This window comes from Phascolarctos cinereus, unplaced genomic scaffold (genome assembly GCF_003287225.1).
Source record: "Phascolarctos cinereus isolate Bilbo 61053 unplaced genomic scaffold, phaCin_HiC Scaffold_2;HRSCAF=192, whole genome shotgun sequence".
In the NCBI taxonomy this organism is placed as follows: Eukaryota; Metazoa; Chordata; class Mammalia; order Diprotodontia; family Phascolarctidae; genus Phascolarctos; species Phascolarctos cinereus.
In genome coordinates this window covers 40,524,590-40,551,508 of record NW_027555625.1, presented here as the reverse complement: position 1 = coordinate 40,551,508, position 26,919 = coordinate 40,524,590, and the positions used below count along the sequence as shown (strand labels likewise).

Below are 26,919 nucleotides of genomic sequence, written 5' to 3'. Positions count from 1 at the left end.
AGAGCTGCTATGAATATTTTTGTACATGTGGGTCCTTTTCCCACTTGTCTGATCTCTTTGGGATATAGCCCTAGAAGTGCTATTGCTGGGCCAAGGGTATGCACATTTTTGTAGCCCTTTGGGCATAGTTCCAAATTGTTCTCCAAAATGACTGCATCATTTCACAACTCCACCAACAATGCATTAGTGTTCCAATTTTCCTACATCTTCTCCAGCATTTATCACTTTCCTGTTTTGTCACGTTGGCCAATCTGGTAGGTGTGATGTGGTGGCTCAGAGTTGTTTTGATTTGCATTTTTCTAATCCATAACGATTTAGAGCATTTTTTCATAAGACTATAGATGGCTTTAATTTCTTCATCTGAGAACTATCTGTTCATATCCTTTGACCATTTATCAATTGGGGTCATTAAATACTTTTTTAAAAAGCATTACTATTACTTTCATATTCCCCAACAAACCAAACCAAACGATCTAAATGTCTTTTTTTTTTAAACCAATAAGTCTGATCAAACAAAACAGAGCCACAGCTTTGACTGTGCCAGAAAACGTATGTGCCATTTGGAACCTTTAAGTTGGCCTACTATTTGTTCACTAAATCATGGTCACCTAGGGTGAAAGTAACTAGTAACGTTGTCAACAGGTCACGCATTGTTGGTGCGTTCATGCCGTGAACTAGGCCCAATCTGGAAAGGAATTTGGAGTGAGGCCCCCAAACCTATTAAATTTTGCACCCCTTTTGGCCCAGTGATATCACTATTAGGTGTCACAGAGGTGAAATGAGGAGGAAAAGGACCCATATGTACAAAAATATAGCAGTTCTTTTTGTGGTGGCGAAGAATTGGGAACTGGGGGTATATCCATTAATGGGGAATGGCTGGACAAGTTGTGGTCTATGAATGTAATGGAATGCTATTGTGCTATAAGAAATGATGAGCAGGCAGACTTCAGAAAAACCTGGAAAGCTTGTATGGACTGATGCTGAGTGAAGTGAGCAGAAGCAGGAGAGCATTGTACACAGTGACAGCCACGTTGTGCAATGACTAACTTTGATAGACTTAGCCCTTCTCAGCAATGCAAGGACCTAAGACATCTCCAAAGGTCTCATGATGGAAAATGCTATCCACATCCAAAGAAAGAACTATGGAGTTTGAATGCAGATCGAACCATTATATCTTTTGAGTAGAACGGACATGGACCATATTGATTTTTACTTCATTATTAAGGCATTCCCACCAAGCAGTTTCTTAGGGGGGGTCTTTTAAGTCGTTGGGATACTCCCTAGAAAACACCCATTTTTCTAATTTGCTCATCATTTAAAAGAAAGTAATGCTGAAGACGTTGTGGTTCAGCATAAATGGTTCAAGGGGAGCTAGGCTGTAACCTAGATTATCACTTTTTTTTTATGCTCATCACTCCTATAAAGGATTATTTTTTAACTAGATTGTAAATGTGTATTCTGAATATGTCTGTCAGACTTACAGGATGGTCATGCAATTAGGAAATGAAACACTATCTACCAAAGTCATCCTCTCAGTTAGGCTAGCAATTTCTCTCTCTTTAGACATGTTTCTGGCAGGAATTTCAACTGTAGTTAATGTATTGTTATCAACTGAAAAGGAAATTGTTTCACCTGGACTTTACCTTTGGGTTACGTTATCAGTCATCAATGACTTTCCCTCTCATATGTTCCACAACCCATCTAATCTCTTACCTTTGTTTAATAAACAAACAAATAAAACACGAATCATAGGTAAAGAAAATGTTAGCAAATACATAATGAGCCAAGCTTTTCTCTTGACTTTTCCCCCCTAGGTTGTACTTATTCCGGTGCAGGTGTTCCCATCCTGCAGTATATATTCCCCTAGGGATGTATAGGAGATATTTTGATTTGATTTTTTGGAATTGATTGCCAAGCAGTTTTTCTTTCTGTGTAAAAATTGTATTCCTTTTTATTCTACATACTTTAATTTCAGGATATAATAAACAAATGGACCACAATATATAACATCCTATCCCTAGACCAGGGGTGGGTGATCAGAGAACTATAGCCCTGCTTGTATACACTGGAGAACATCAGGAAAAAACCCCCGCTAGACGTTGGCAGATGGAGCCAGGCAGGACAGGGCCTTCTTAAACAGAAGAGTCACAACATTTTTGGAGTGCACTTGAAGAAGTATATCCCATTCTTACTACTTGTGCTCCAAGGCTTTAATTATTTTATTTTTATATGCCTATGTATAGAAAGCACTTTTTTATTTTATTTTTTATTTTATTAATTTATTTTGATTTATCAATAATCACTTCCATATGCTTTTGAGTTTAAAATTTTTTTCACCTTCTTCCCCACCACCCTCCCCAAGATGGCACACAATCTGATATATGCTATACATTTACATTGCTATTAAACATATTTTCACATTAGTGGTGTTGTAAGTAAAAATTAAAACCAATAGGAGGAACCATCAGAAAGAAGAAGCAAAACTCAACAGAAGAGAAAAAAATAGCAATTCAACTTTCACAGTTCTTTCTTTGGATGTGGATAGCATTTTCCATCACGAAGCCTCTGGAGTTGTCTTAGATCCTTGTATTGCTGGGAAGGGTTAAGTTTATCAATAGTAGTCATTGCAAAACGTGGCGGTTACTGTGTACAACATTCTCTTGGTTCTGCTCATTTCACTCAGCAGCAGACCATACAAGTCTTAGAAAGCACTTTTAATACTGAAAAGGGCGGGTTTACTGAAATCCAGGGGCTAGGAGGACAGAAAAAGGTTAGCAAGCTCTGTCCTAGGCAAAGGTCAGTCATCTCCTGAGGGGATGTGAGCATTACTTGGGCTGGGGGGGGGTTCAGCACCACTGGCACCCAGAGTGGACGTGGACTTCAGGTGACCCAGCTCCCTAGAGAGGACAGAGGAGAAGCTCTTCAGGTCTGCCCTGTCCCTCGTGCAGATCTGCCTGCCGGGCACTGTGCTAGGCTCTAGAGAGACAAGTACAGAGAATGAAACCATCCCTGCTTGCCATGAGCTTACATTCTATTTATGTAGCTTGCGGAAGGTTTAAAGCTCTTTACAAACACTATCTCTCCTGTGCTCTACTCTCTACCTCCTGACCCCCTCTCAGACAGAATTGCTAGTGTCTGAGGACATGGGTTCAAATCTTGACACTTCCACTTTCTAGTTGTGTACACTTTGGGCAATCCACTGCACTTCTCTGGGACTCACTTTTCTCATCTGTAAAATGGGGCAGTTGGACTCTATGGACTCTTGAGGTCTCTTGCCGCTAGGCTCCAAACCAGTAAGGGACTATGTAGTAGCTGCAATTCAGTGACCTACCAGCAGGGTGCAGCAAAGTGCATCAGAACCCAGCAAGGGCGTCTTGGCTGTGACTTCCCATCCACACAGTAGCCCACAGCGTGATGATGTCACCAGGCTAGTAAGAGCAGGAATCCCTTTGTTTTCCATTGATCCCACAAGGAATTTAACAGTGACTCAGACTAGGGTCAAGCTCTCAGCTCTCCTTTCAACCATGGCGCACTTCATGTTGCATGCGCTGGCTTGGTGATTTACACGGCCTGGGAAAGGCAGAAATTTTGTTTCTAGTGCAGGTGAAGGCAAGTAAAAATCACCAAAGAGATCTGTGAAACATTTGTGAAAGCTCTATAAACCTTGGCAGTGCTAAACCTTGTCCAATCAATCAATAAGTATTTATTAAATGCTCATTACTACAACTGCCAGCTAGTGTTTCTATGGCATTTTAAGGTTTTCCATGTGCTTAATATGTGCTATCACATTTAATCCTCACAATAACCCTGGGGGGGAGGGGTAGGAACTATCATTATTCCCATTTTGCAGATGGAGAAACTGAGGCATAGAGCAGTTAAATGATTTGCCCAGGGTCTCACAGCTAGTCAGCGTCTGAAGGAGGATTTGAACTCAATCATTTTTTACAGGTATTTGAAGGGGTTTGGGGGACAGCTCAAGCAAATCACTGCTTTTACTCTGCCATCTTGGCTCCGCCCCCTATTAATTTCATTTTCATATGAATACCTAGGCTGTCCACTGGGGCCTTGGATACAATATTCATAGCTGTTCTGAAGTCCAACTTGAAGGAAGGAGGTTCTGTGGTCACCCACTGGGAACGGTCAGCTAGAAAGAGCCAACTCACTCAGAACTGTTAGGTGGGGAGCAAAAACACTTAGACCAGTCTGAAGCAGTGACAGTCTCTGGAAACAATGTCTAGTCTTCATTCAAAGGAAAACCAATGATCATCCCCACATGCAAGAAACTGCCAGTCTCATAGCAGTTTACTGAGGCATATTTGGAAATAAATTAAAATATACTTGGGTGAGTCTTTAAATCTGTTTACTCTTTTAGTGTTTGTAATAACAATAAATCTTTAAATATGTTAACAATGAATAATTTTATAAATACATGGATGCATGTATCTGTATATATTAATCAATAAATATATATTAGGCACTATGTGACTTTTTAAAACATTTCCTACTGTCAAGGAGTTTACATTATAATGAGGTAGATAACATGTACATTTATATAAGAAAATGAAGAATAAATCTCTGGTGAATAAATAAAACTGCATTCAAAGTAGGTAAGCACAAGGTAGTTTGGGAGGAAAGGCACTCCCTAGGAGGATTAGGGAAAACTCTGGGCAGAAAATGGGGCCAGAGCCGTATCTTCAAGGAAGTGAGGGCTCTAGGAGGGGAAAATGAGGAGGATGGGGATGATTTTTGCATTGTCATCAGGTTGTCGAAAGGGAGTCGCTTTGTAACCGCAAAGTGTTGTATAAATGTTAACATCACTATTACTATCACCATTCATCTGGTTTCTCACATAGAGCCCTAAAAGCTGCACAAACCCACTGACCACTTTTAGCCTGTCCAAGTCACCTTTTGAGTGTGACCTGCCACTCAACCCAAATGTACAGGAAGGCAGATTTCACCTGAAGTATACAGAAAACCAGTCAGCATGGAGCTGTCACCAGAGAGCATCAAGCAGAGGCTTGACTGAGATTACTTGTGGAAAATCTGTGGACAGGATTCACGCTTTGGGGAAGGGATAGACTAGTCTGTCTGAGATCCTTTCCAGATTGGGGATTCTAGACTCAATTTTTGTGATCTCTAGACAAGAACTCTTTTCAGAAAGTAGACAACGGCCATAGTGTGGGGGAATCCTTGATCTCCTCTTGCTTTCATCTGCCTTGGCCCTTTGGTGCACCAGAGCTGGGTAGGTAACAGTCATTTTGTTATTCTGCTCTCTCCATACACTAATGTCCGGGCGTTGCAGTGGGGCAACACATAAATGTACACATATTTGCATTGTCTTAAATACTTTGCAGTCATACAACACCCATCAGTCCTCACCTGGGGTACTGTGTTCAGTTCTGGGCACCATAGTTTAAGAAGGATGCTGATAAACAGCAGAGCAGTCAGGTTAGTCATGGGCCTTGAGTTCATGACACTTCAGGCTAGGCTGAAGGAAGTGGGGATGTTTAGCCTGAGAGAGGAGACTCAAAGGGGAACATGAGAGTTCTGCTCAAGTATTTGAAAGGCTATTACATGGGGGAGGGACTCGACTTTTTCTCTTTTTTCCAGAGGACTGAACCAGAAGCAATGTGTGGTAGTCAAAATTTTGGCAAAACATCAGGGACAAAACTAATGTACAATTTCCTAATAATTAAAGCTGTCCCATAGTGGAATGGGGTACCTCTAGAGCAGATAGATTTCCCTTCCTTGGAGATCTCCATGTGTATGCTGATTAACCATTTTTTTTTTCCATGTACAAATTGGACTAGTTGGCTTCTGGGGGCATCTTCTCAACTCTGGATTCCACGATTCATTCCGTGGTTCAGATTCTCTCAAAATGTTTTATCGAAATGACAGTATTGTTACTAGTTTCCATTGAGGTGGGAAGGTGATAGGAATTGTTCCCTCTCTTGAAGATGGCAAACTGAGATGTGTTACCTATCTGAAACCCTCTTAGCAAACAAAGACAAGAGAAGCAGGAAGTTTTCCAAGCAACGGGCAAAACGATTCTGGGATTGTGAGTTCTGATTCTGATTTCACTATATATTTTTTTCCATTTCTCTCATTACCTGCTTAACTGCTCCATAATATAATTAGAGTAGTACCAGCATCTCTGATGATATTGTTTTCAGATAGGTATGGGGAAGGATTAATGTATAAGATCTTCCCTACCCACAGCCCAAGCCAAGGGACAAGGAACTTCTCTAACGTTTTGTTCTGGGATTTGTTTCAACCCAGAACCACCTTGGGGAACCATTCCTTAAAAACAAGTGTTGAGGTAAACATCCAGGGACTTGGCCAGTTCCTGGGTATTGATCCGAGACATTTTTGACATAACTAAGATTGTTCTTAAGGTTGGAGAGTTTCAGCCAAAACTCTCCGGTCCTTAGGATTAATCACCTACTCCCTGGCTCCCTGCCTTCTTTGTGTAAGGATGATAAAAAGGGTCTTTCTTGGGAAAGTGACTTTGGGAGTCTCTCTCAGAGAGGATGCTCTGCCATAGGGACTTTCCCAAGCGAGACCCTGACGGCTGTGATAGAGGACTCCCCCAGCCAGATGTTCAGAACTTGGTGCTTCCTTGGATGGGTGATGTATTTCTTCTTCTGTATCTCTCTTCCTGTTAATAGTCTTTGCTTCTAAGATTGTATAATCATATGTAATCACATTTATGTGCATGTATGTTTATGATTATTACCATTATTAAATCACTTATAAACTAGGAAAAGTGGGAACATGTCTTTGTGGGTACAGATCGGAACCTGTGAAGCAAATCATAAGTGCTGCAGCCTATAACACCTTACTGTTACAATTGGTGTCACAAACAGATTCTGCATCACAATGCCGTTCCTAAAAAAGTCAAGAGAAGTTAAAGTTAAAGAACAGGAAATTCCTGGCTGGGAAGGGCTCCCATATTCCTCCCTTGCTAAAGAGGGGGCTAAGGATACTAGCCCTTGTGAGGATTGGGGGAGCCATCTCAAACAAGCTGAACCATTGAATGTCATTAGATGTTTAGAGGAGACCCCAACAGAAAAAGGGAAAGAAATAGGGGGAATAAGTAGAAGAGGGTGGGCTTTGTTAACAGCATGCCCCATTGGAGAAACCATACCCTAGCCTTCAGCATTTGAAAGGTGATTAGGATAAAGGCCAAACTCCAGTGTAAATTAGGGAAGTAAAACATAGAGATTATAAGCTCCATATTCCCATAAGTATATATTGGAAAAATGGCTCTACAACTGTAACAGAAGCTCTAATTGACACTGGAGCGGAAGCCTCCCTAATTTATGGGAACCCTGATAAATTTAAACAAGGAAGACCCATGATAATTACAGGATTAGGAGGAAAAGAGATACAAGCCAAAGAAGTTACTATACCCATTAAAATAGGACAATTACCTTGTTGAGATTATACTATAGTAATAGTACCCATTTCTGAATATATAATTGGAATAGACATTTTAAGAGGATGACTTTGCAGTTGATGGATGGGTGATATCAATTTGCTGTTAGGGCCCTAACCATAAGGAGAGCGCTAGTAGGAAAACTTAAAATGCCCCCTGTGTCTTTACCGCCACCCACTAAGACCATCACTCTAAAGCAGTACCGTATATGGGGAGGGCAGGATGAAATCACTGCTACTATTAAGGAATATGTTGGTGTAGGAGTACTGATCCCTACTACTACTGAATGGAATAACCCTGTACGGCCAGTGAAGAAGTCCGATGGGACAAGGAGAATGACTGGTGATTATAGGCAATTGAATAAAGCTACTCCTCCTTTGTTTGTGGCAGTACCTGACACCATTACTTTGAGTGTGTCCAAAAATATTCAGGACATTGGTATTCGGTGACAGACCTGGCTAATGCCTTCTTTACTATACCAATAGATCCAGCCCAGTGGGATCAGTTTGCTTTTACCTGGCAAGGGAGACAGTATACATTTACCAGCCTACCACAGGGATGTTTACATAGCCCCACTATTTGTTGTCTGAAAGCGGCAGAACATCTAGATGAGTTGAAAATGAAAGGAGTGCAGATAACTTATTATATCGATGCATTTTAATACAAGGTGAAGATTGTTAAACGGTGGAGGAAAATTTGCATATTTTGTTGGAACATATGAAAAGCAAAGGATGGGCAATTAACCCAAACAAAATTTAGGGATCTGCATAGGCAGTAAAATTCTTAGGGATTTACTGGAATAGGGGGCACAGAGAAATACTTCCTGAGGCTAAACAAAAGATAATAGATTTTCTTCCTCCTACTAATAAAACTGAGGCCCAGAAATTCATAGGACTTTTTGGATATTGGAGAACATATATTCCCCATTTAGGACAAATGCTGAGCCCGCTTTATAAGGTGACTAGGAAGAGATAATGACTTCAATTGGGGCAAGGAGGAGGAAAAGGCGTTTGAAGAAGAAGCCAAAGTTGCAATCCAAACTGCGTTAGATTTATGGCCTACGGAAAACGGCCCTGTAGAATTACAAGTATCCGTCCAAGAGGGGTATGCTGATTGGAGCCTATGTCAAAAACGACAGGGCAGGAATGTTCCCTTAGGATTTTGGCTGAGAAAACTGCCCTCTGCTGGGGAAAATTATTCCCCTTTTGAACAACAACTTTTAGCTCCATATTGGGCATTGGTAGAGACAGAACAATTGACAATTGGTCATGAAGTGGTCTTATGACCCAAATTCCTGTAATGCATTGGATAATGAACACTCCTGCCTCTCATAAAATAGGGCATGCCCAAGAGACTAGTATTAAGTGGAAATGGTATATTCAGAATAGAGCAAAGACTGGGAAGGCAGGAATTTCTATATTACATGAAAAAGTTTTGGAATTGGGAATGGCACAAAATGAGATACCACCAGCGAAAGCCACCCAGAATTTACTGGTAGAATGGGGACAGGGATATGACAGGTTAAATCCTGAAGGAAAAAGGCAGGCATGGTTCACTGATGGATTGGCTAAATATAAGGGACAAGTAAGACATTGGAAAGTGGTGGCATATAATTCCACTACGGGAATTACTTTGGAAAACACAGGTTGGGGGGAAGTAGCCAGTTAGCTGTGCATTCAGCAATAAAGAATGAACAAGGGAAAGAATGCCATGTATTTATAGATTCCTGGGCTGTGGCTAATAGATTAACTATTTGGATGCCCATATGGAATGAAAATAGTTGGCCAATTCATGGGCAAGATATACAGGGGAAAGACCTGTGGCAGAATATATGGGATTGGTCTCATAATACTAACATTTCAGCTTTTCCTGTAGATGCACATACTTCACTGAACACCCTGGAACATGAGTATAATGCACATGTGGATCATCTAGTCAAAACAGCAACAATACAGCAAGAAGATGAAGAATATTATTCATTAGCACAATGGGCACATCGACAAGCAGGACACCTCGGAGTCTAAGCCTTACCCAGTGGGCATTGGACAGGGGAATTTCCCTCCCAATATCTCTATTAAGGCAGATACAATCTGAGTGTTCCATACGCCAAATGGAAAAGGAATGACCAATTCCCCACACCCTTAACTGTAAACTAGCCTGAGGAAGGCTGCCTGCCCAAATTTGGCAAACTGATTATATTGGTCCCTTAGCAATGGACAGAGGTTGCCGGTATATTTGTACTTATTATACTTATTCTGGAGTATTGGTGGCATGCCCATATAAGTATGCCACTCAGAAAAATACTTGTAGGACTATAGATATCATTACTTTATATTATGGATCCCCTCTACAAATACAAAGTGACAATGGAGCACATTTTAAGGGAAAAGAAATAGACCACTATTACTCATATCATAGTATAGAATGGATTTACCATATATCTTATTATCCCCAAGCAGCGGGATTAATTGAAAAGATGAGTAGGTTATTAAAAGAGAAACTTAGACAACTTGGCAACAATTCTCATGCACATTGGAAAGATAATTTATTTGAAGCTTTGCAACAGCTAAACAATCGGCCCCTAAAAGAGGGATTAACCCCTTTAGGACCAATGATGACCCTTAACATTCAAATAAGGATACAGAGGCTGAAAAATCTAACAGTACAATGGTGGGTTGTGATCCACATGCCACATCCCCTTTCTTAGGAACAGCTGGATCTGCTGGTTATGATTTACATACTTTAAATCCTGTAGTTGTTTCCACAGGAATAGGAGTAAAAATCCCACCTAAACATTTTGGGCATATACTTCCTCGGTCAATCTTAGCTGTTAAGGGGATACATAACGTAGGGGGAGTAATAGATTCAGATTATGTAGGAGAAATAAAAGTGATAATGCAAAACCTTAGCCCAGGACCAGTGGTTTGCTCTGTGGGGTTTAGAATGGCACAATTAGTAATTTCCATCTATTTCAAGGACCAATGGGAACATGTAGCAGAACCACCTTCAATCACAACCAGTATGGAGGATTCGGAAGTACTGATTTAAGAGTAGGATCCAAAGTACGGGTTAAAACACATGCCTCTGATATGCCTCGAGCTGCTGAGACAGTGGCAGAAGGCAGGGTGGTACTGTGGTAGCGGCATTTGCTGGAGATGACAAATGGCACCATTATTCTCTAACACAATTGTTTTTACGTGAACAGTATCTTACAGTTTATCTTATACATATTGGAAGCGCAATGGCCCAATGGCAGAAGAATACAGTGATGCAACTGGGAGAAACAGTGGCAACCACTGGACCACGAGACTGTTGGGTTTGCCAGGAACACCCTTAATCCAGAAAGAAACCTCCCATAGGACATGGACTGAATAAGACAGCAGAACAAATACCACAACCACACACTACCTTCAGATATGCATCCCCCCCATTAAGAATATCACCTGATCAAAAGACCTGATTACATATTCCCTGCTTTTCCACAGGAAATCTATTCTACAATGTGACATACAAGGAAAGTCAATATTGTGGGAGCATTTTAATATCTCTAGAAGGGAGGGCCCAAATTGGCCCTTTCATCTATTCATGTTTTAATAGTGATGATTTTATGAATTTCTTGCCTAATTTTACACATATAGCTTGTGATAATTGTACTCACTCGCCTACTTTATTTAATAGAACTAGTGTCTATATGTACTTACTTACTAATTGTTCTTACTGGTTTGTGCTAAACTGCTTGACTTCTTTCATTTGAGAGAGGTTACAAGCTTTTTCTTTTTACAAGTGAAGCCCTTGTATCAGTTTTCTCTGCATGGGGGTGCTTATGGCATGCCACATAGGAGATGTTGGTTCCAGTCCGTGGATAGGTCAGATCTAGAGGCCAACTGAAGGTTAATGTATAAGATCTTCCCTACCCACAGCCCAAGCCAAGGGACAAGGAACTTCTCTAATGTTTTGTTCTGGGATTTGTTTCAACCCAGAACCACCTTGGGGAACCATTCCTTAAAAACAAGTGTTGAGGTAAACATCCAGGGACTTGGCCAGTTCCTGGGTATTGATCCGAGACATTTTTGACATAACTAAGATTGTTCTTAAGGTTGGAGAGTTTCAGCCAAAACTCTCCGGTCCTTAGGATTAATCACCTACTCCCTGGCTCCCTGCCTTCTTTGTGTAAGGATGATAAAAGGGTCTTTCTTGGGAAAGTGACTTTGGGAGTCTCTCTCAGAGAGGATGCTCTGCCATAGGGACTTTCCCAAGCGAGACCCTGACGGCTGTGATAGAGGACTCCCCCAGCCAGATGTTCAGAACTTGGTGCTTCCTTGGATGGGTGATGTATTTCTTCTTCTGTATCTCTCTTCCTGTTAATAGTCTTTGCTTCTAAGATTGTATAATCATATGTAATCACATTTATGTGCATGTATGTTTATGATTATTGCCATAATTAAATCATTTATAAACTAGGAAAAGTGTGAACGTGTCTTTGTGGGTACAGACTGGAACCTGTGAAGCAAATTATAAGTGCTGCAGACCATAACACCTTACTGTTACATATGGTTAGTAGTCTGCCTCATAAAACTGTAATGAAGAATGTTAATTAAAATGACTAGCACTTTGCAAAATATAGGGTGTTCTCAAAATAGTAAACTAATAATCGTGAGTTAGTGCTGGGTCCACCGGACTCTCATAACTTGTTCACAAACATTCATTCAGAATGACAAGGGCTCACCCTAAAGCCATCTGCATGGCACATGACTGAGAGTAAAGGATTTGGTTTCATCGAGTACACAGTACATGTCATCATCATACAGCTAGACTACAGTAGTGTGATTCAGCAGAAAGTATGGTGGCCCTGTAGTTAGGGTGTGGGTTCAAATCTTGCCTCTGACACTTACTTTCTGACTAACCTTGGGTAAGCAGTTTCCCCACCTGCAAAATGGAGCAGTCAGACAAGAAGCCCTTTGAGGTTCCCTCTCAGCTCTTAAAGACACGATCTAATGACAAGAGAGCTGCAGAGGTCCTTTCCTTCCTGACAGTGTGTGCTTTCACTCCTCAGTCACTAGGAAGTGAACAAGAGCAGGAAGCCCTTTTGCCATGATCACTGGCTCACCGTCCTTGTTTTGGGTAGCCAGAAGCAGTTCTGGATTGGCAACAGAGGCAAAGGTGCCGCCGTAAGAGTAGTGCTCCGTCCAGTAGAAGAGGATGGGACTCTGAGAACCATCAAGCTCGGTCGGTGTCTTTGGAATCTCCTTCAGGAAAAAGAGAATAGAGCAGGCTTGTTAAGTGAACAGGTGGAGGCAGGTAGAGGAAAACCACCTTAGTCCCTCAGTGCCTGGCCTAGCAGGGGCAGTGTTCTCCTCTCCCCATTAATAATGGCCAATTGATTCTTTTTGTTGTTTTTCAAGGTTTAGTAAAGATCTGCCATATTGGCCAGATTCTTAAGGAATCTGAACATCATTGAGCTATTGGCTAGGTTCTTGAGGAATCTGAGCATCAGTTGATTTTTGATGACAGATTTTAGTGCAATTGATTGGGTGACAGCCCGGATGATCAGTGACAGCTACCCCTCATCCTGTTCTCTTATAAAGAAGGGAGACTGGTGAAAGAGGTAATCAGGGGGTACAGTGGGAGGGCAGAGGGAGGTAGGAGCATCACACTGTTTTTTTTTGGTGCCACATAGAGCTAAGGGCTTTCTGGTCACTCTTTTGGACTTGGTGACTAGAATACCTCTAAAAACCTTAACCACTGGGGGCAGCTGGGTGGCCCAGTGGATATTGCTCCAGCCTTAGAGTCAGGACGACCTGAGTTCAAATCTGGCCTCAGACACTTGACACTTTATAGCTGTGTGACCTTGGGAAAGTCACTTAACTTTGATTGCCTCACCAAAAAAAAAAAAGCAAAAAAAAATCTTACCCTTTGAATATATAGGGAAGGGGTCTAGGACTCAGCTGCTAGCATTGTCTCTTTCTGTCCAGTGTCATTCTTCCCATGCAGCCCTGGACTGCTCCACCTCCTGACTTCCCTGGATCCCTTCAGTTCTCAGCTCAAACCCCACATTCTGCAAGAGGCCTTTTCTGCCCTTCCTAAATCCTAAGCCCTTCATTCCAATTTGCCATGTACATGTCTTCTATGTACAATTTTTTTTTGGATGCCATTTCCCGTAGTCACTTTACTAGAATGTAAGCTCCTTGAGGGCAGGAACTGTTTAGACCTTTCTTTATATTCCTAGCACTTAGCACACTGTCTGGCATATAGTAAGTGCTTAATAAATGTCTGTTGACTTGGCTTGAGAGGAGCAGCCACGTTTAATAGTTTTGGAGGGCAGGTCTGTGGGTAGAAAGATCAAAGGCTACTTCAAGGAGGACTGGGTTGAGGGTCAGCTATGAGCTTGGGGGGTCTTTAACTTTACCTGTATATCATAGCTTTATTCATTTATCAAATATTTATTGAGTCTTCTGTGCACCAGGCACTGTGCAAACTCACATGTGGAATACCCTTGTGGAGTTTACAATGTGGGAGAAATTGGAACTAGCAACTTAGTCATTTTAAATAGTGAATCTCCCAATATTTAAGGTTACTAAAAAATCATTCCCTAAATTGGGGTGAGGTTATATGAGGGTAGGGGAAGCTAGGTGGTGCAGTGGATAGAATGTCAGGCCTGGCAGTTAGGAAGACTCATCTTTGTGAGTTCAAATCCAGCCTCAGACACTAAGTGTGTGACCCTGGGCAAGTCACTTAACCCTGTTTGCCTCAGTTTGCTCATCTGTAAAATGAACTGGAGAAAGCAATGGCAAACTACTCTAGTATCTTTACAAAGAAAACCCCAAATAAGGTCATGAAGAGTCAGATACGACTGAAAAAATGGCTGAAAATACAGGAGGATAATATTGTTAATGGAGTCCCTTCCACCCCATGTGCAGCAGTTAAGCCTGCTACTAGAGTAGTTTGCACAGCTTCTGGGGGTCTGGGAAGTAAATGTGAAGCCATTATAGCTCTTCTAGGAGTCAGTTGGGTAAGTTCTGCCCATCAGCTCCACCTGCTGAGAGTAGGGCTGTAACTCAGTCACCTGAAAGTTGGACTTGATGCCAAGTCTTAGGTGACTGTGTGAATTCTTCTTTAATACAGAAAACTTCTGTGGGCTGCATATTAGACCCTGCCATATTCAGTCAACCTCCAATTTATATTCAATTAAGTCATTTATTAAAAACTTTGCTAAAACCCAGTTAAGTACTATTGGTCAAATCCTTCTAATCTGCTTCTTTAGCGGAAAGAAGAAGGTCTGGTCTGATCTGTTTCTCATAAAGCTCTGATGGTTCTTCATAACTACTGTTTCCCTCTCTAGATATTTACCAACCATCTCTTTAGTGATCCATACTAGGGGAGAGAGAGAGAGAGAGAGAGAGAGAGAGAAAGAATGAGAGAGAGAGAGAGAGAGAGAGAGAGAGAGAGAGAGAGAGAGAGAGAGAGAGAGAGAGAGAAAGAGAGAAAGAGAGAGAGAGAGGAGAGGGAGAGAGAGATGTGGAATAGGTAAAAATAGAATCAAATGGATCCAATAGATCTCGGAAGGCTAGAGTGTTAGGCTGTACCCCAAAAGATGAAATTCAATGGGATAAATAGCAAGTCTGAAACTTGGGTCACCCACGTAGAAGATGGGAGAAGCAGAGCTGGACACATGGCTGTTCTGACAAAGGTCTGAGAGCTTTAGCAGATGTTAGGCTCCACATGAGCCAGGGCACGATGAGGCCGCTCCAAGAAACTTAGAAGAGATAGCACTCCCAGGAATAGGAGAAGATAGCAGCCCTGATGCTACTACTGCCAGTCCTCCTCCGGGGGTCTGTGTGTGTGCAGCTCTGGGCACTCAGATTCAAGGAGGACCTGGGTTATCTGGAGAGGGCTGTGGAGGAGGCAACCAGGATGGAAAAGGGGCTTGAGCCCATGGAGTCTGAGCATTGGTGAAAGGAACTGGGGATGGTTTCTTTTCGTTTGTTTTTGCCTCCCATGTCACCTTCCTGACCCATGTTGAGCTTATTGCCCTCTGAAACTCCGGGATCTTTTTCAGAATAAAAAGTTCTGAAACGTAGTTCTGCCTAACCTTGGTCTACAGAGATTATGGGGCTTCATGGAGAGCTCCCTCAATGATTTCATAATTTAATAATGTAGAGAGGGCAGAATGAGTATAAGGGCATGAAGATTATAAAGGAGTGCCCCAATCTTCTTTTTTTTTTTTGTTGGGGCAATTGGGGTCAGGTGATTTTTCCCCGGGTCACTCAACCTGCAAGTATCTGAACCTGGATTTGAACTCAGGTTCTCCTGACTCCAGGGTCAGTGCTCTAGCCATTGCACCCCCTAGCTGTTCCTTAGTCCTTTTAAGAATCATGTCAGGAATACAAAATCTAAGGGTCACACCAAGGATTGCTCACCTGTAGCTGTATAGGTTCATTTTCCTTCATTGCAGTCACATACAGGTGTGTGTTTGAGAGCCTTAAAGTCACAGCGATCCCATTATTTGGTGCAGGGGATAGAGTTACATACCTGCCTATGTCAAATGTTGCTGGGGAAAAAAGAACAAGAAAAAAATAAATCATTTTCAAAAACAAAAATAACAGATTTAATAAAAGCTGGGTAAACAGTTAGGTGATGCCAGAATGCATAGAGGGCTGTGCCTGGATTCAGGAAGAATCATCCTCATGAATTCAGACCTTGCCTCAGACCCTTCTTAGCTGTGTGACCCTGGGCAAGTCACTTAACCCTGTTCATCTCAGTTTCCTGTTCTATAAAATGAGCCAGAGAAAGAAATGGTGAAACCCTTCATTTTCTTTACCAACAAGACCCCAGATGGGGTCACTGTCAGTGGGATGTGACTGAAAAGTGCCTGAACAAAGTAATAGCTAGCATTTCTATAGAGCTTTAAGGTTTGCAAAACATTTTACATACACTACTTCATTTAATCTTCACAGTAATTGCATAAAGTAGATGCTACTATTATCCAATCTTGCAGATGAAGAAACTGAGGCAGAAAGAGGTTAAGTGACTTTCCTTGGTCACAGAGCTTCTTAGAGCCCAGACTTGAAATTGGGTCTTCTCCATTCCAAGTCCAGCCTTGGACATGGACCTGCCAGTCTAAATAAATATGTAGAGCTATCTCCTAAGCAGATCATAAACTTCCAGAGAGAAGGGCCATGTTTTCTTCATCCCATAGTACCTTGCTCATTATTATGTTCAGTCCTTTCAGTTGTGTCCAACTTTGATGACCCCATTTGGGGTTTTCTTGCATTTCCTTCTCCAGTGTGTCCCCATTTTACAGATGAGGAAATGAGTAAATAGAAGTTAATGACTTTGCCTAGGTCACATAGCCAGTAAGGGGCTGAGGCTGGATGTGAACTCAGATATTCCTGACTCTAAGTCCAGTGCTCTGTCCACTGCACCACCTAGTTGTCTCCCTATCGTATCACTGGAAACATTCTTTGGGGAAAAGTAGGAGATGATGATGATGCTTATGCCAAGTCTCTTCCTTTATGTTGAGAAGGACTATGCTTTTTTTTTTGTTAAATGCATAGCCTCGCTAAGAAATGTCCACTATGGAGTGCAATCCTTAGACATCTACTGTGTGATAGGAATTTCTATATTTACCTGGTATTTTTTTCTTGATCAACTGTTTATTTTTTTCCTTCCTCCCACTGGCTGTCTATCCTCCCAAAGAAGCCTAACATCTGCTAAAGCTCTCAGACCTTTGTCAGAACAGCCATGTGTCCAGCTCTGCTTCTCCCATATTCTACTTGGGTGACCCAAGTTTCAGACTTGCTATTTATCCCCATTGAATTTCATCTTTTGGGGTTCAGCCTAACACTCTAGCCTACCGAGATCTATTGGATCCTGACTCCAGTGAAGCAGAACATGGACCACATTCAAAAACTTGCACTCTATTTTGCACTAGTCTCTCACTTCCCTGTCATGAGATGCTGCCTGGGATTTTGTAGGGCAGCCATGTGATTTCATTCATCTTTGAAAATGAGCAGTGGCTAAAGCCAAGGACCCAGAGAGTCTTCCCTTTGAAAAGAGAGAGTCTGACAAAGCAGAGAAAAAGAAGCAAGTAGGGTGTGTAATTTACCTTCAGGTGTTGACTTTTGTATAGCGATAGCTCTCAGGATGTTTCCTCGTCGAATTAAATTCCGATATTTAAGGTCACACACTTTTTGGTCGGTTATAAAGGACTGGAACTCAAACACCACCTTGTTTTGAAAGGTCAAGGAGGCCAACTTGTATTTGATTACATCTGGAAAACACAAGCATCATCAATACTTTGCCCCAAGTAGCATTATGGACTCCAAGTATTTTAGAACTGGGAGCACCTTAGAAACCATTCAATCCAATCCCCTCATTCTACAAACAAGCTTCAGTGACTTTCTCAAAGGCACCCAGCTGGACAGCATTTAACCCAATGCCTGGTGCACAGTAGGCCCTTAATAAGTGCATCTTGACTTGAGTTGGACAGTGACAGAGCTACAAGAATTTTGGTCCTTGTGAACTCTACCTTTCCATTGATTTTGTATTATTGGCCTTGTCTTAAGCCCTTTGTTATCAAATCTGCTCATCATGAGACCATTTGTGAAATTCACTTTAATCTGAGTTGATCAGGGACTTGGGAAAACATCTCAAAGGTAAGTGACATGTCCAAGGTCACACAGCCAGATAGGAGTCTCTCTGTATTCTATTATGCTACTCTCCATGGTGCTCTGGGACGTGGTCCTTAGTAAAAAACAACAACAACAACAACAACAAGAAAAACGAATGATGTTCAAGACCAAGAACCCATCCTCCCTTCCTATTTTTAAAAATGCAAATGGTGATATTGACGATTGTCACAATGCAGACAGCTTTATTCTATGCCTCTCTGATGGTTGCTATCAAGTGAGGCAGTAAACACACAAGGTGTTCCTGAATGATGTCGAGCATAGAAATTTTTCTGTTTGCATCAAGCCCTGGTACTATGTAGTGATTCCTAAGTGAGATCTACAATCATTCAGAAGAATTTTTCTGAGCTTTCAATCCTAGAGGCTGGGTTTCTCAACCAGGAAAAACCATAGATGACTAATATCTACCATCCAAGCTGATTTGCAATTAGATGGACAGACCAGTAAGCTTGTGCGTTAGAACATATCCATTGAACAGATACTGGAAATGGACCAGAATGAAAGATGAAGAGTAGGACAGGTTGGGTTGCCTTTGGGTAATTGAACAGTGCTTTTTCAACCCTTCATCCTGATGGTGTGTGTGCCTGTGTGTTTGTGTGTGAAAGACCCATTTAAAAAAATTAGTATTCTTCTTATGATGGTATATGACTATAAGTCATGAATTCTGCAGCATCTGAGACTCTAAGACTGTGAGTCACCCAAAGAAAAATTGTGAAGCACTTTATGGGTAAAAGTCAACTATACTGTATCGCAATGTACTGAGGAAACAGTAGGCCAGCTCTTTGGGAGAGAACACTGGATTTGGAATTAGAAGAGGTAGAACGTGACCCTGATTTTACTCATTCCCACCTGAGTGACCTGAAGAGAGTCAGCTACCTTCTCTGGTTCTGAGTTTCTCCATGTATAAAATGAAAAGTTGAGTGGCCTCTGAGGCCACTCTCAACCGTAGAGCTATGATGCTGTGATGCTCACTTGATGTATGAAAGAAAACAAAAGTGGGTCAGTCAGGTATTGAGAGTGAAGGATAATTGATGGAGAGCTACTTGTCAATGTCAAGAAATAGAGGAAGGTGCTTCTGAATGCAGAGGAGGCCCCTCAACTGGAGAATCTGAGCCAATTTGGCCAAAAGTCACATAGGATGAGGCATAGATGTGTTGCAAGCTGCAGCCTTGGGGAGAGTACCCTCACTGATGCACTCATGGAGTCATCAATATGTTGAAATAGTGTTTCCAAATGAATCTGCTCTGGGAAATTATTAATTACTCCAATAAGTATCTTAAGAATGTGAGCATTTAGAAGGTATAGATCATGCTGCTTTAGGTGGAATCTAGCACACTAACCACTAGGGAATTAGTTCATAGCTGCTGTAAAGGTCAGCCTCCTTTTATGGAGTATCCTCAGTCAGGATGAGAGTCATTTGTTTTTACAATTCAACAAATATTTATTAAGCACTTCCGTGTGCAAGAGGGTTTTCTAAGTCATGGGAATATGATGATGTCAGACATGAAAAAAAATCCCTTCCCTTCAGGAGCTTTGTTTTTACTGGGGGGATATAAACAAATATAGGATCATTTGATTAAAAATTAGGGGAATCAACAAAGAGTTCCCGTAGGACATGGCACATGAGAGTTAGCTATAAGGAAGGAATGCATTCCTTGAATAGATGACAGCTGAGAATGGCCTGAGCTTTGCAGGAAGGAAAGAATTCTAAGATGGACATAAGGAGGGTGTGCATTCTTGGACTGGAGGACAAAGGTTTGGAAGTGGGAGGTGGAAGGCTGAATTTAGGAAATAGCAGGGAGGCCAATTTGGCTGGAATGTAAAGTACTTAGAACAGAACATTAAGTGCAAAAATTCAGGCCAGAACTAGAATTAAAAGAGCTTGAATGGCTAACCAAGTTAAAGAGCTCGTTTATCCTAGAGACATAGGGAGTAGGTGAAACCTGTTGAGTAGGGCAGTGACTTGTTAAGAGTTGTGCTTTGGGAAGAGTATTTTGGCAATTGTGTGGAGGGTGGATTGAAAAAGGGAGACTGGAAACCAGGACTCTAGTTAGGAGGCTCCTGTAGTCCAGGTAAAATTTGTTAAAAAACCTGAGCTAGAATGATGGCTATCTGAGTGGAGAAAAGGGCATGAATGTGAGAGATGTGGAAGTGGAATTGACACCCATTGGTGACCAATGGGATATGGGGTTGGGTGAGGGAGAATGTCATGTAGAGGATAACTCAGAGTTTGTGAACCAGGTGATTGAAAGGATCAACAGGAATCGGAATTTTGGAGGAGGGAAAGAGTTAGGTGAAGTGGGGGGAGGAAGATGAGTTCTGTTTTGAACATGTTGAGTTTGAGATAACCTTTGGAGGTCCAAGTGGAGAGATGCAGTTGGTAAGGTGGGACTGCAGCTTAGGAGAGAGAGGAGGTCTAGAGATATAGATTTAGGAGTCATGTAAATAGAGCTGGTGATTGAGTCCACGGGAACTGATGGTGTCAGAGCTTTAGCAGGATACCTATAATTTGGAGGTGGGACATGAATAATGATCCAGCAAAGGAAACTGAAAGGAAGTGATCAGACTGGTTGGAGGAGAAGAGAGAGCAGTGCCGTACAAGTGGAAGGACTGGGACAATTCTCAGGAGGCCAGGGCTACTAGGCAAAGTACCCACATAAGGCTCAGGCCAACTACTCGATAGAGAAGGGCAAACAAATACAGGCTCTCATGTTGTAGAAGCTACGAGTGCTGTATTGCCCTTTGGGGGCACACAATCCTCCAGATGCTCACATTCTTAAGAAACTTATTAGACAGAGCCTTTAATTCCCCGGAACAGATTCAACTGGAAATGTTATTCAAAATACTGATGACTATAATCTCATTGATGAAGATACTCTCTCCAAGGGGGCAGATGGCAACCTTTCTATACTTTTTCTATATTTTTGAATTTGGATTCAATATCACCCACATTTTCTTATTACTATTCACTCAGAAATGGAGGAAAAGACATTGGTATTTACCTTTATCTTCTTCTGGAATGTTGGCAACGTTCACCGAGTAATCATTGGTGATGGGATGCCTCCGGGTAAGTTGTCTCTTCTTTTCTATTTCCTGTTGGGCAGCTGATTCTGCCACACAGTCTTGTAAGTTAAGATGGCGTGTCTCCTCAGAAGTCTCTACTTTTGTCCAATTCTCTTTGTGGTGTGGGCTGGAGGTAGGGTAGAAGGACTCCTGTAGGGAAAGAGAAGTATAGTTTAGATAATAACAAAGAAATAAATTTCCTTCTTCAGGCAGTATACAAACAAAATAATGCAGGTGGGTCAAAAGTGGTGAAAATCTACAGAGAGGTCAGGGAGGATGAAGAGAGAAAAGAATCCACTTGATTCAATGATTCAATGGTCAGGGGCGATCTTAAAGTTGCTTCAGGAGAGTAGTGTGTGTTGGGGGGTAGAATCCAGATTGCAAGGGTTGAGGAGAGAATAGGTGATGATAGTTGAGATGCTTATGCTAAGGCATCAAAGTATACATTCCAGTAGATAACTGGGAGTCAACTGCATGGAGCTGGTAGGGAAGACAGTTAGAGAGGAGTTTAGAAGAGGAGACACAAACTCTACAAAGACTCTTGAGTTTGGCAAAGAAAGTAGGAGCTTTTTGCCATTATGATTGGGAGGGACTTGCTGAGTAACTAATGTAAGATAAGAGTGATCTCTGTCAACAGAGTCTAGTTCTAAGGGTTTGTTTTCACAAAATCATCTTGAGGGCAGCCTCAGTCACTAAAACCCTTGGTACCTCAGGTGGGGGCAGTTAGAGTGCCAGGCCCTGAGTCAGAAAGACTTACTTTTAGCCATCTGGAAAAGAATGAGTTGGGTTGTAGCTGCCTGCTGGCCTTCTCCCCCCACCCCTGTTGTTGTCGAGTCATTTTTCAGTCATGTCTAACTCTTTGTGAGCTATTTGGAGTTCTCTTGGCAGAGATACCAGAGTAGTTTGGCATTTCCTTTCCAGCTCATTTTACAGAAGAGGAAACTGAGGCGAACAGGGTTAAGTGAGTGGCCTAGCGTCACACAACTAGTAAGTGTCTGAGGCCAGATATGAACTCAGCAAGATAATTCTTCCTGATTCCAAGCCTAGTACTCTATCCCCTGCACCACCTAGCTGTATTTTACATATTCATGTATGCCTGTATACACACATACATACGTGGAAATATATGTATATCAATGTATGTATATATGTGTATATGTGTGTGTTTGTATTTTGTGTAACTATCTATATATCGATATCAATCTCTGTCTCTATCTGTCTGTCTGTCTCTCATTATTTCACCTTTTAGGGCCTGAGTTACCTCATTTTGAAATAATGGGATTGGACTTGCCCTCTGTATTCTCAAGAAACCCTAAGATCTTATGATCTTTTGATAAACAGTTGTATTTATGGCTCAGAAAGGGTACTTGAGATATTCTTGTACTGTGTGAGAAAGGGTCCTTCTACAAAGGAAATCAAATGAAATGAAATATAATCTGTTCCCATTCCATTTGGATTGGGAACGCCATTCACTATGTTGGACCTCCTGCTACCACAGGGAGAGAAGGACAAAAGATCACATTTCTCTCAGCACAGAAATCTGAGGAGGTTGACAGCCACTGCCTTACCTGACTCAGTGAGACTTGGTCAATATCCGAAATCAATCCCTCCTTTTCACTGTAAAAGCAAAGCAAGAAGGAACACTTTATTTTGTTTGTTGTTTGGTCACTGCTCCTTGGCAACACATTTTAACGATCACGTTATTTCCAGGAAGCAAACATGGATGGATTCTAATCACACCAACCCTAGCATCATCTTTAAAAATTACCTACAGCTCAATGTGCCCACATTTACATATGGAAAGCCCTTATTAACACAGATCCCTTTAATTTGGCACTAGTGTTCTCTTTGGTAGGGTCTGACCTGAGAAAATAGTTTGCTAGTTAAATCAAAGCAATTAAAAAACCCAATATGTTTCATTTAGTTAAGAGAACAAATAGTTTAACTCGCATTTTAGAATAACTCTTTGTACTCAGAAATATTACATGCCAATTACATTATTCTTTTATATTCATTAAACCAAGTCTGAAAGCTTACTCTCAGCAAAATGTCCTTTCAACATTTTGTTACTGTTGCTTTTGTGTGTTACTGAAAAGAATAAACTGTATTTCTTTAAAGTATTCCATAATTCTAGTTCTTCATTAATCCAGTGAATAATCTTCCTCCCTCTGAGAAAAGGGAAGGATATATATGCACACCGCACACACACCTACATGCATGCACACACATACAAAGTCAGTCCATAGTTCTAATTAGTATTGGCAAGTCTGTGTTTCCTTTCTCAGACAGCTGATCACTTGTAGCTCAGGAAAGGAACTTGAGGCTGAAATCCACAGACCAGTTCTTGTGAATTTGTATAAACATCCTTCTGAAATATCATCCTTCCTTCTGATAGGATTTCTTCAGACTTTGTCTAGATTTTGTTTTTCCTAGGCTTTTATCCAAATGTGCACGATTCTAGATCTAGGACACAACATCGGTGTGGAATCGCTTGTTGGCCCATGGCCACACTGGTCACAATTCCAATAGCTGGATAATTCAGTTTTATCCTTTCTCTGTAGCTAGCCAGCATTCAGATTCTTTTGCCCTTATGGCATTAAAACAATGCCTCGGTTTCCTCATTTGTGAAATGGAGATATTAATAGCACCTATCTCGTAGGGTTGCTGTGAGGATCAAATGAGGAAATGTTTGCAAACTTTAACGTATTATATAAATGCTGATTATTTGTTGTTATGATTATCCCTTAATTGTTCTAGCTCCTAATCTCTCTGTAATCCATCCTTCATACAACTGCCAAAATGATTTTCCAAAAGCGCATACCTGATCATGGCATTCCTCTATTCATGAGACCTCACTAGTCCCCAGTTGCCTCTAGCTAGTATAAAATACAAATTTCTCCATTTTATACTCTAAGACCTTCACAGCCTGCCTTTCTAGACTGTTCTCTCCCTTTCACATACTTTACATTCTAGCCACCTGGACCATATTTGTTCCTTCAAATCACCATTTCATCTGTGGCCTCCATTCCTTTTGAAGGTGTTCCATGTTTGGAAGTCGGTGCCTTCTCACCTCTCCATCTCAGAATCTCTAGCTTTTTCAAGGCTTAACTCAGGTGTCACCTGGCAAGGGAAGCCCTTCTCAGTCCCTTTATCATCTGTGCTCCTCAAATGATGTAGTATTTACTCATGTGTTCTGTCGTTTTAGTAGAAAAGAAGTGTCTTATGGCAGGAACTGGATTTTTTTTTCATTGCCTGGCATCTAGTAGGTATTTAATAAGCGCTTGTGGAATTGACTTGAACACGGGCATGTAATAGACCTGCTATCTTCTACCCTGGTCAGATCACATATGGAACATTCTGGACACCGAATTTTAGGAAGTCCATCGCTAAACTGGAGAATGTCTGGAGGAGGCCAAGCAAGCTCATGACTGGTCAAGCAGCTTGGCATCTTTTTCCTGGAGAAGAGAGGACTTTGGGAATATATGATAGCTGTCATCAAATATTTGAAGGACTGTCACAAGAGGAATTGCATTTGTCTCCTTGGTGCAAGAAGACAGAAGAAGCAACAATTAGTGAGAGTGGCTGGGTGGCAGATTTTGATTTGGTGTAAGGACTCCCTAATCATTAAAGTTATCCAAAAGTAGAATGTACTGCCTTGGGAGGCAGTGGATTTCTGCTCATCAGAATAATTCACTTGGAGGCTACACGGCCCCTTTGGGAAGATATCACAGAAGGACATTTTGATTAGGTGCAGTTTGGACTAGAGGTCCTGTGAGGTCCCTTTCAAGCCTGAGGTTCCATGGTAGATGTGACTGTGGAGATCTCTTTGTTCAACAGTCTTGTAAATATCCACATTGGGGGAGACATAAACTAAGGAAAGATTCCCTAAAGCTGCTCATCAGAGCCATATACAAACACAAATAAAAAATATTCCCTGCACATGTGTGGGAATAGATGGTCCTCTTTGCCAATGACATTGGGCTTATTATGTAAGGAGTCAGAACCATGGAATATAAGAGCAACCATCTAGTCCAACGTATACTCGAAAAGAATCTCCATTAAAGCATCAATAAACTTTTATGAAGCACCTACTATGTGCCAGGTATTGTGCTAACCACAATCTCAGAAGAGTGCCAGGTGTCTCAAAGGGCAAATGGAAAGATCCATGGTGGGGTTAAGTAGGGTAGACCATGCAAGACAAGTAGTCACCCAGCCTACGTTTGAAGATCTCCAAGTTGGGAGTAACTACAACCTTATGAGTCAGCCTCTTCTACTCTTGTACAGTTCTACTTGCTAGGAAGTTTGGTCTGCCTTCCAGCCTCAATTGGCCTCTTGGCCATGTCTTGCATTGCTCCTTGTTCTGCCTGCTCAAACCAAGGAGAACGAGTACATGAAAGTACTTCGGATGGTTGAACACACCCATGAACAGAACAGTCCTCTTCCTCTAAAGAGACCTTGCCTTGCCATACGGAAAAAAAAAAAGAGAACAGTACGTACTGCCTAGATCAAGACATGCAGTTGGGTGGTTAGCCCATGGAGTTAGTCCAGCATTGCATATAGATTATAGTATTTTAGATTATTATTATTATATGTAATATCCATATTGTAAATGATATAATACACAGTATATATAACATAATATGTTGATATATTATCTCAATATATTAATTTAATATTATCTTAATATTGATATATTATTGATACATTGCATCCTAGGCCATCACCAGTCGTCCTGATCGATACCTGGCCGTAGGACCCAGATGACTCTGGAGCAGAAATTGAGGCTGGTGCCTTTGCACAGCCCTCCCTCACTCAAATCAAAGGTCAATTGTAAGTCATATCATTGCCTCCTTGATATCATAGTCCTCTTGAAGAACCAAGGGCAAACACAACCACAACCACAATGTTCTCTATAATATATAATATATTAATATATATTATATAACATTATATTATAGATAAGCATTTAGCCAGGTCTAGAAAAAATTATGAGGAGACTGGGCTTGGTGATTTTTGGGATCTTACCTAATCCTTTTTGGAACTTACCTAATGCTTTCAATGATCCCAAGGTGTTCAATGCCATAAAAGCCCATTGAAAACAAACAAATAAAATTCTTCTGATAATACTATATTATTCAAGAAAGTATGGTGTAGTGGAAAGCATTGTGCTTTAATAGCTAATAATAAAAATAACATTGATATAGTTCTTTAAAGATTGTGAATCCCTTTACATACATTATATCATATGATTTAATTCTTACAATGACCATGTGAAGTAGATTGCCTATCTCCATTTTACAGATGAGGAAACTGAATCTAGGCGAAGTTAAGTGACTTGCCCAGGGTCATACAGCTAGTAAGTATCAGAGGCTGAATTTGAACTCAGTTTCTCCTGACTTTAGGCCCTATGCTTTGTGCACTATGGTACCACCTAGCTATCCTAATGCAACTAGTATAGAATGTAAAATTGGTAGGCAAAATTATTTTTCCATGTGAGATAAATGCAGAATTGTGTTCATTTGAATCAGTGTCATCTGGCAATAAATTTTGTTCTGAGTCTAAGAAGTTTTAAATCTGTGATACTGTTTAATGTTAGTATTATGCTTGCAAATTCCTTATGTTGTAATTTTTGGAAACCATTGCATAAGAAATGCTGTTATTTTATAACTTTGAATTGTTACTCTTTGGAGACTTTTGCAGAATGAAGGTGCTCCTTCATATTCAAATGGC

The 26,919-nt window shown here is 41.2% G+C and overlaps 1 protein-coding gene across 1 annotated transcript in view; it reads right to left on the bottom strand.

Annotated features, from left to right (window-relative positions):
- Nucleotides 1-12,265: 12,265 nt before the first annotated feature.
- LOC110192428 (interleukin-1 alpha) overlaps nt 12,266-26,919 on the bottom strand; it is a 54,058-nt gene continuing 39,404 nt past the window's right edge. Inside the window, exons 4-7 of the mRNA XM_020963580.2 lie at nt 21,129-21,339; nt 17,544-17,708; nt 15,856-15,986; nt 12,266-12,684 (exon numbers count right to left, since the gene is read on the bottom strand). Coding sequence (XP_020819239.2) covers nt 12,481-12,684; nt 15,856-15,986; nt 17,544-17,708; nt 21,129-21,339 — 711 coding nt within the window. The 3' untranslated portion in view covers nt 12,266-12,480. The remainder of the gene's footprint in view (nt 12,685-15,855; nt 15,987-17,543; nt 17,709-21,128; nt 21,340-26,919) is intronic.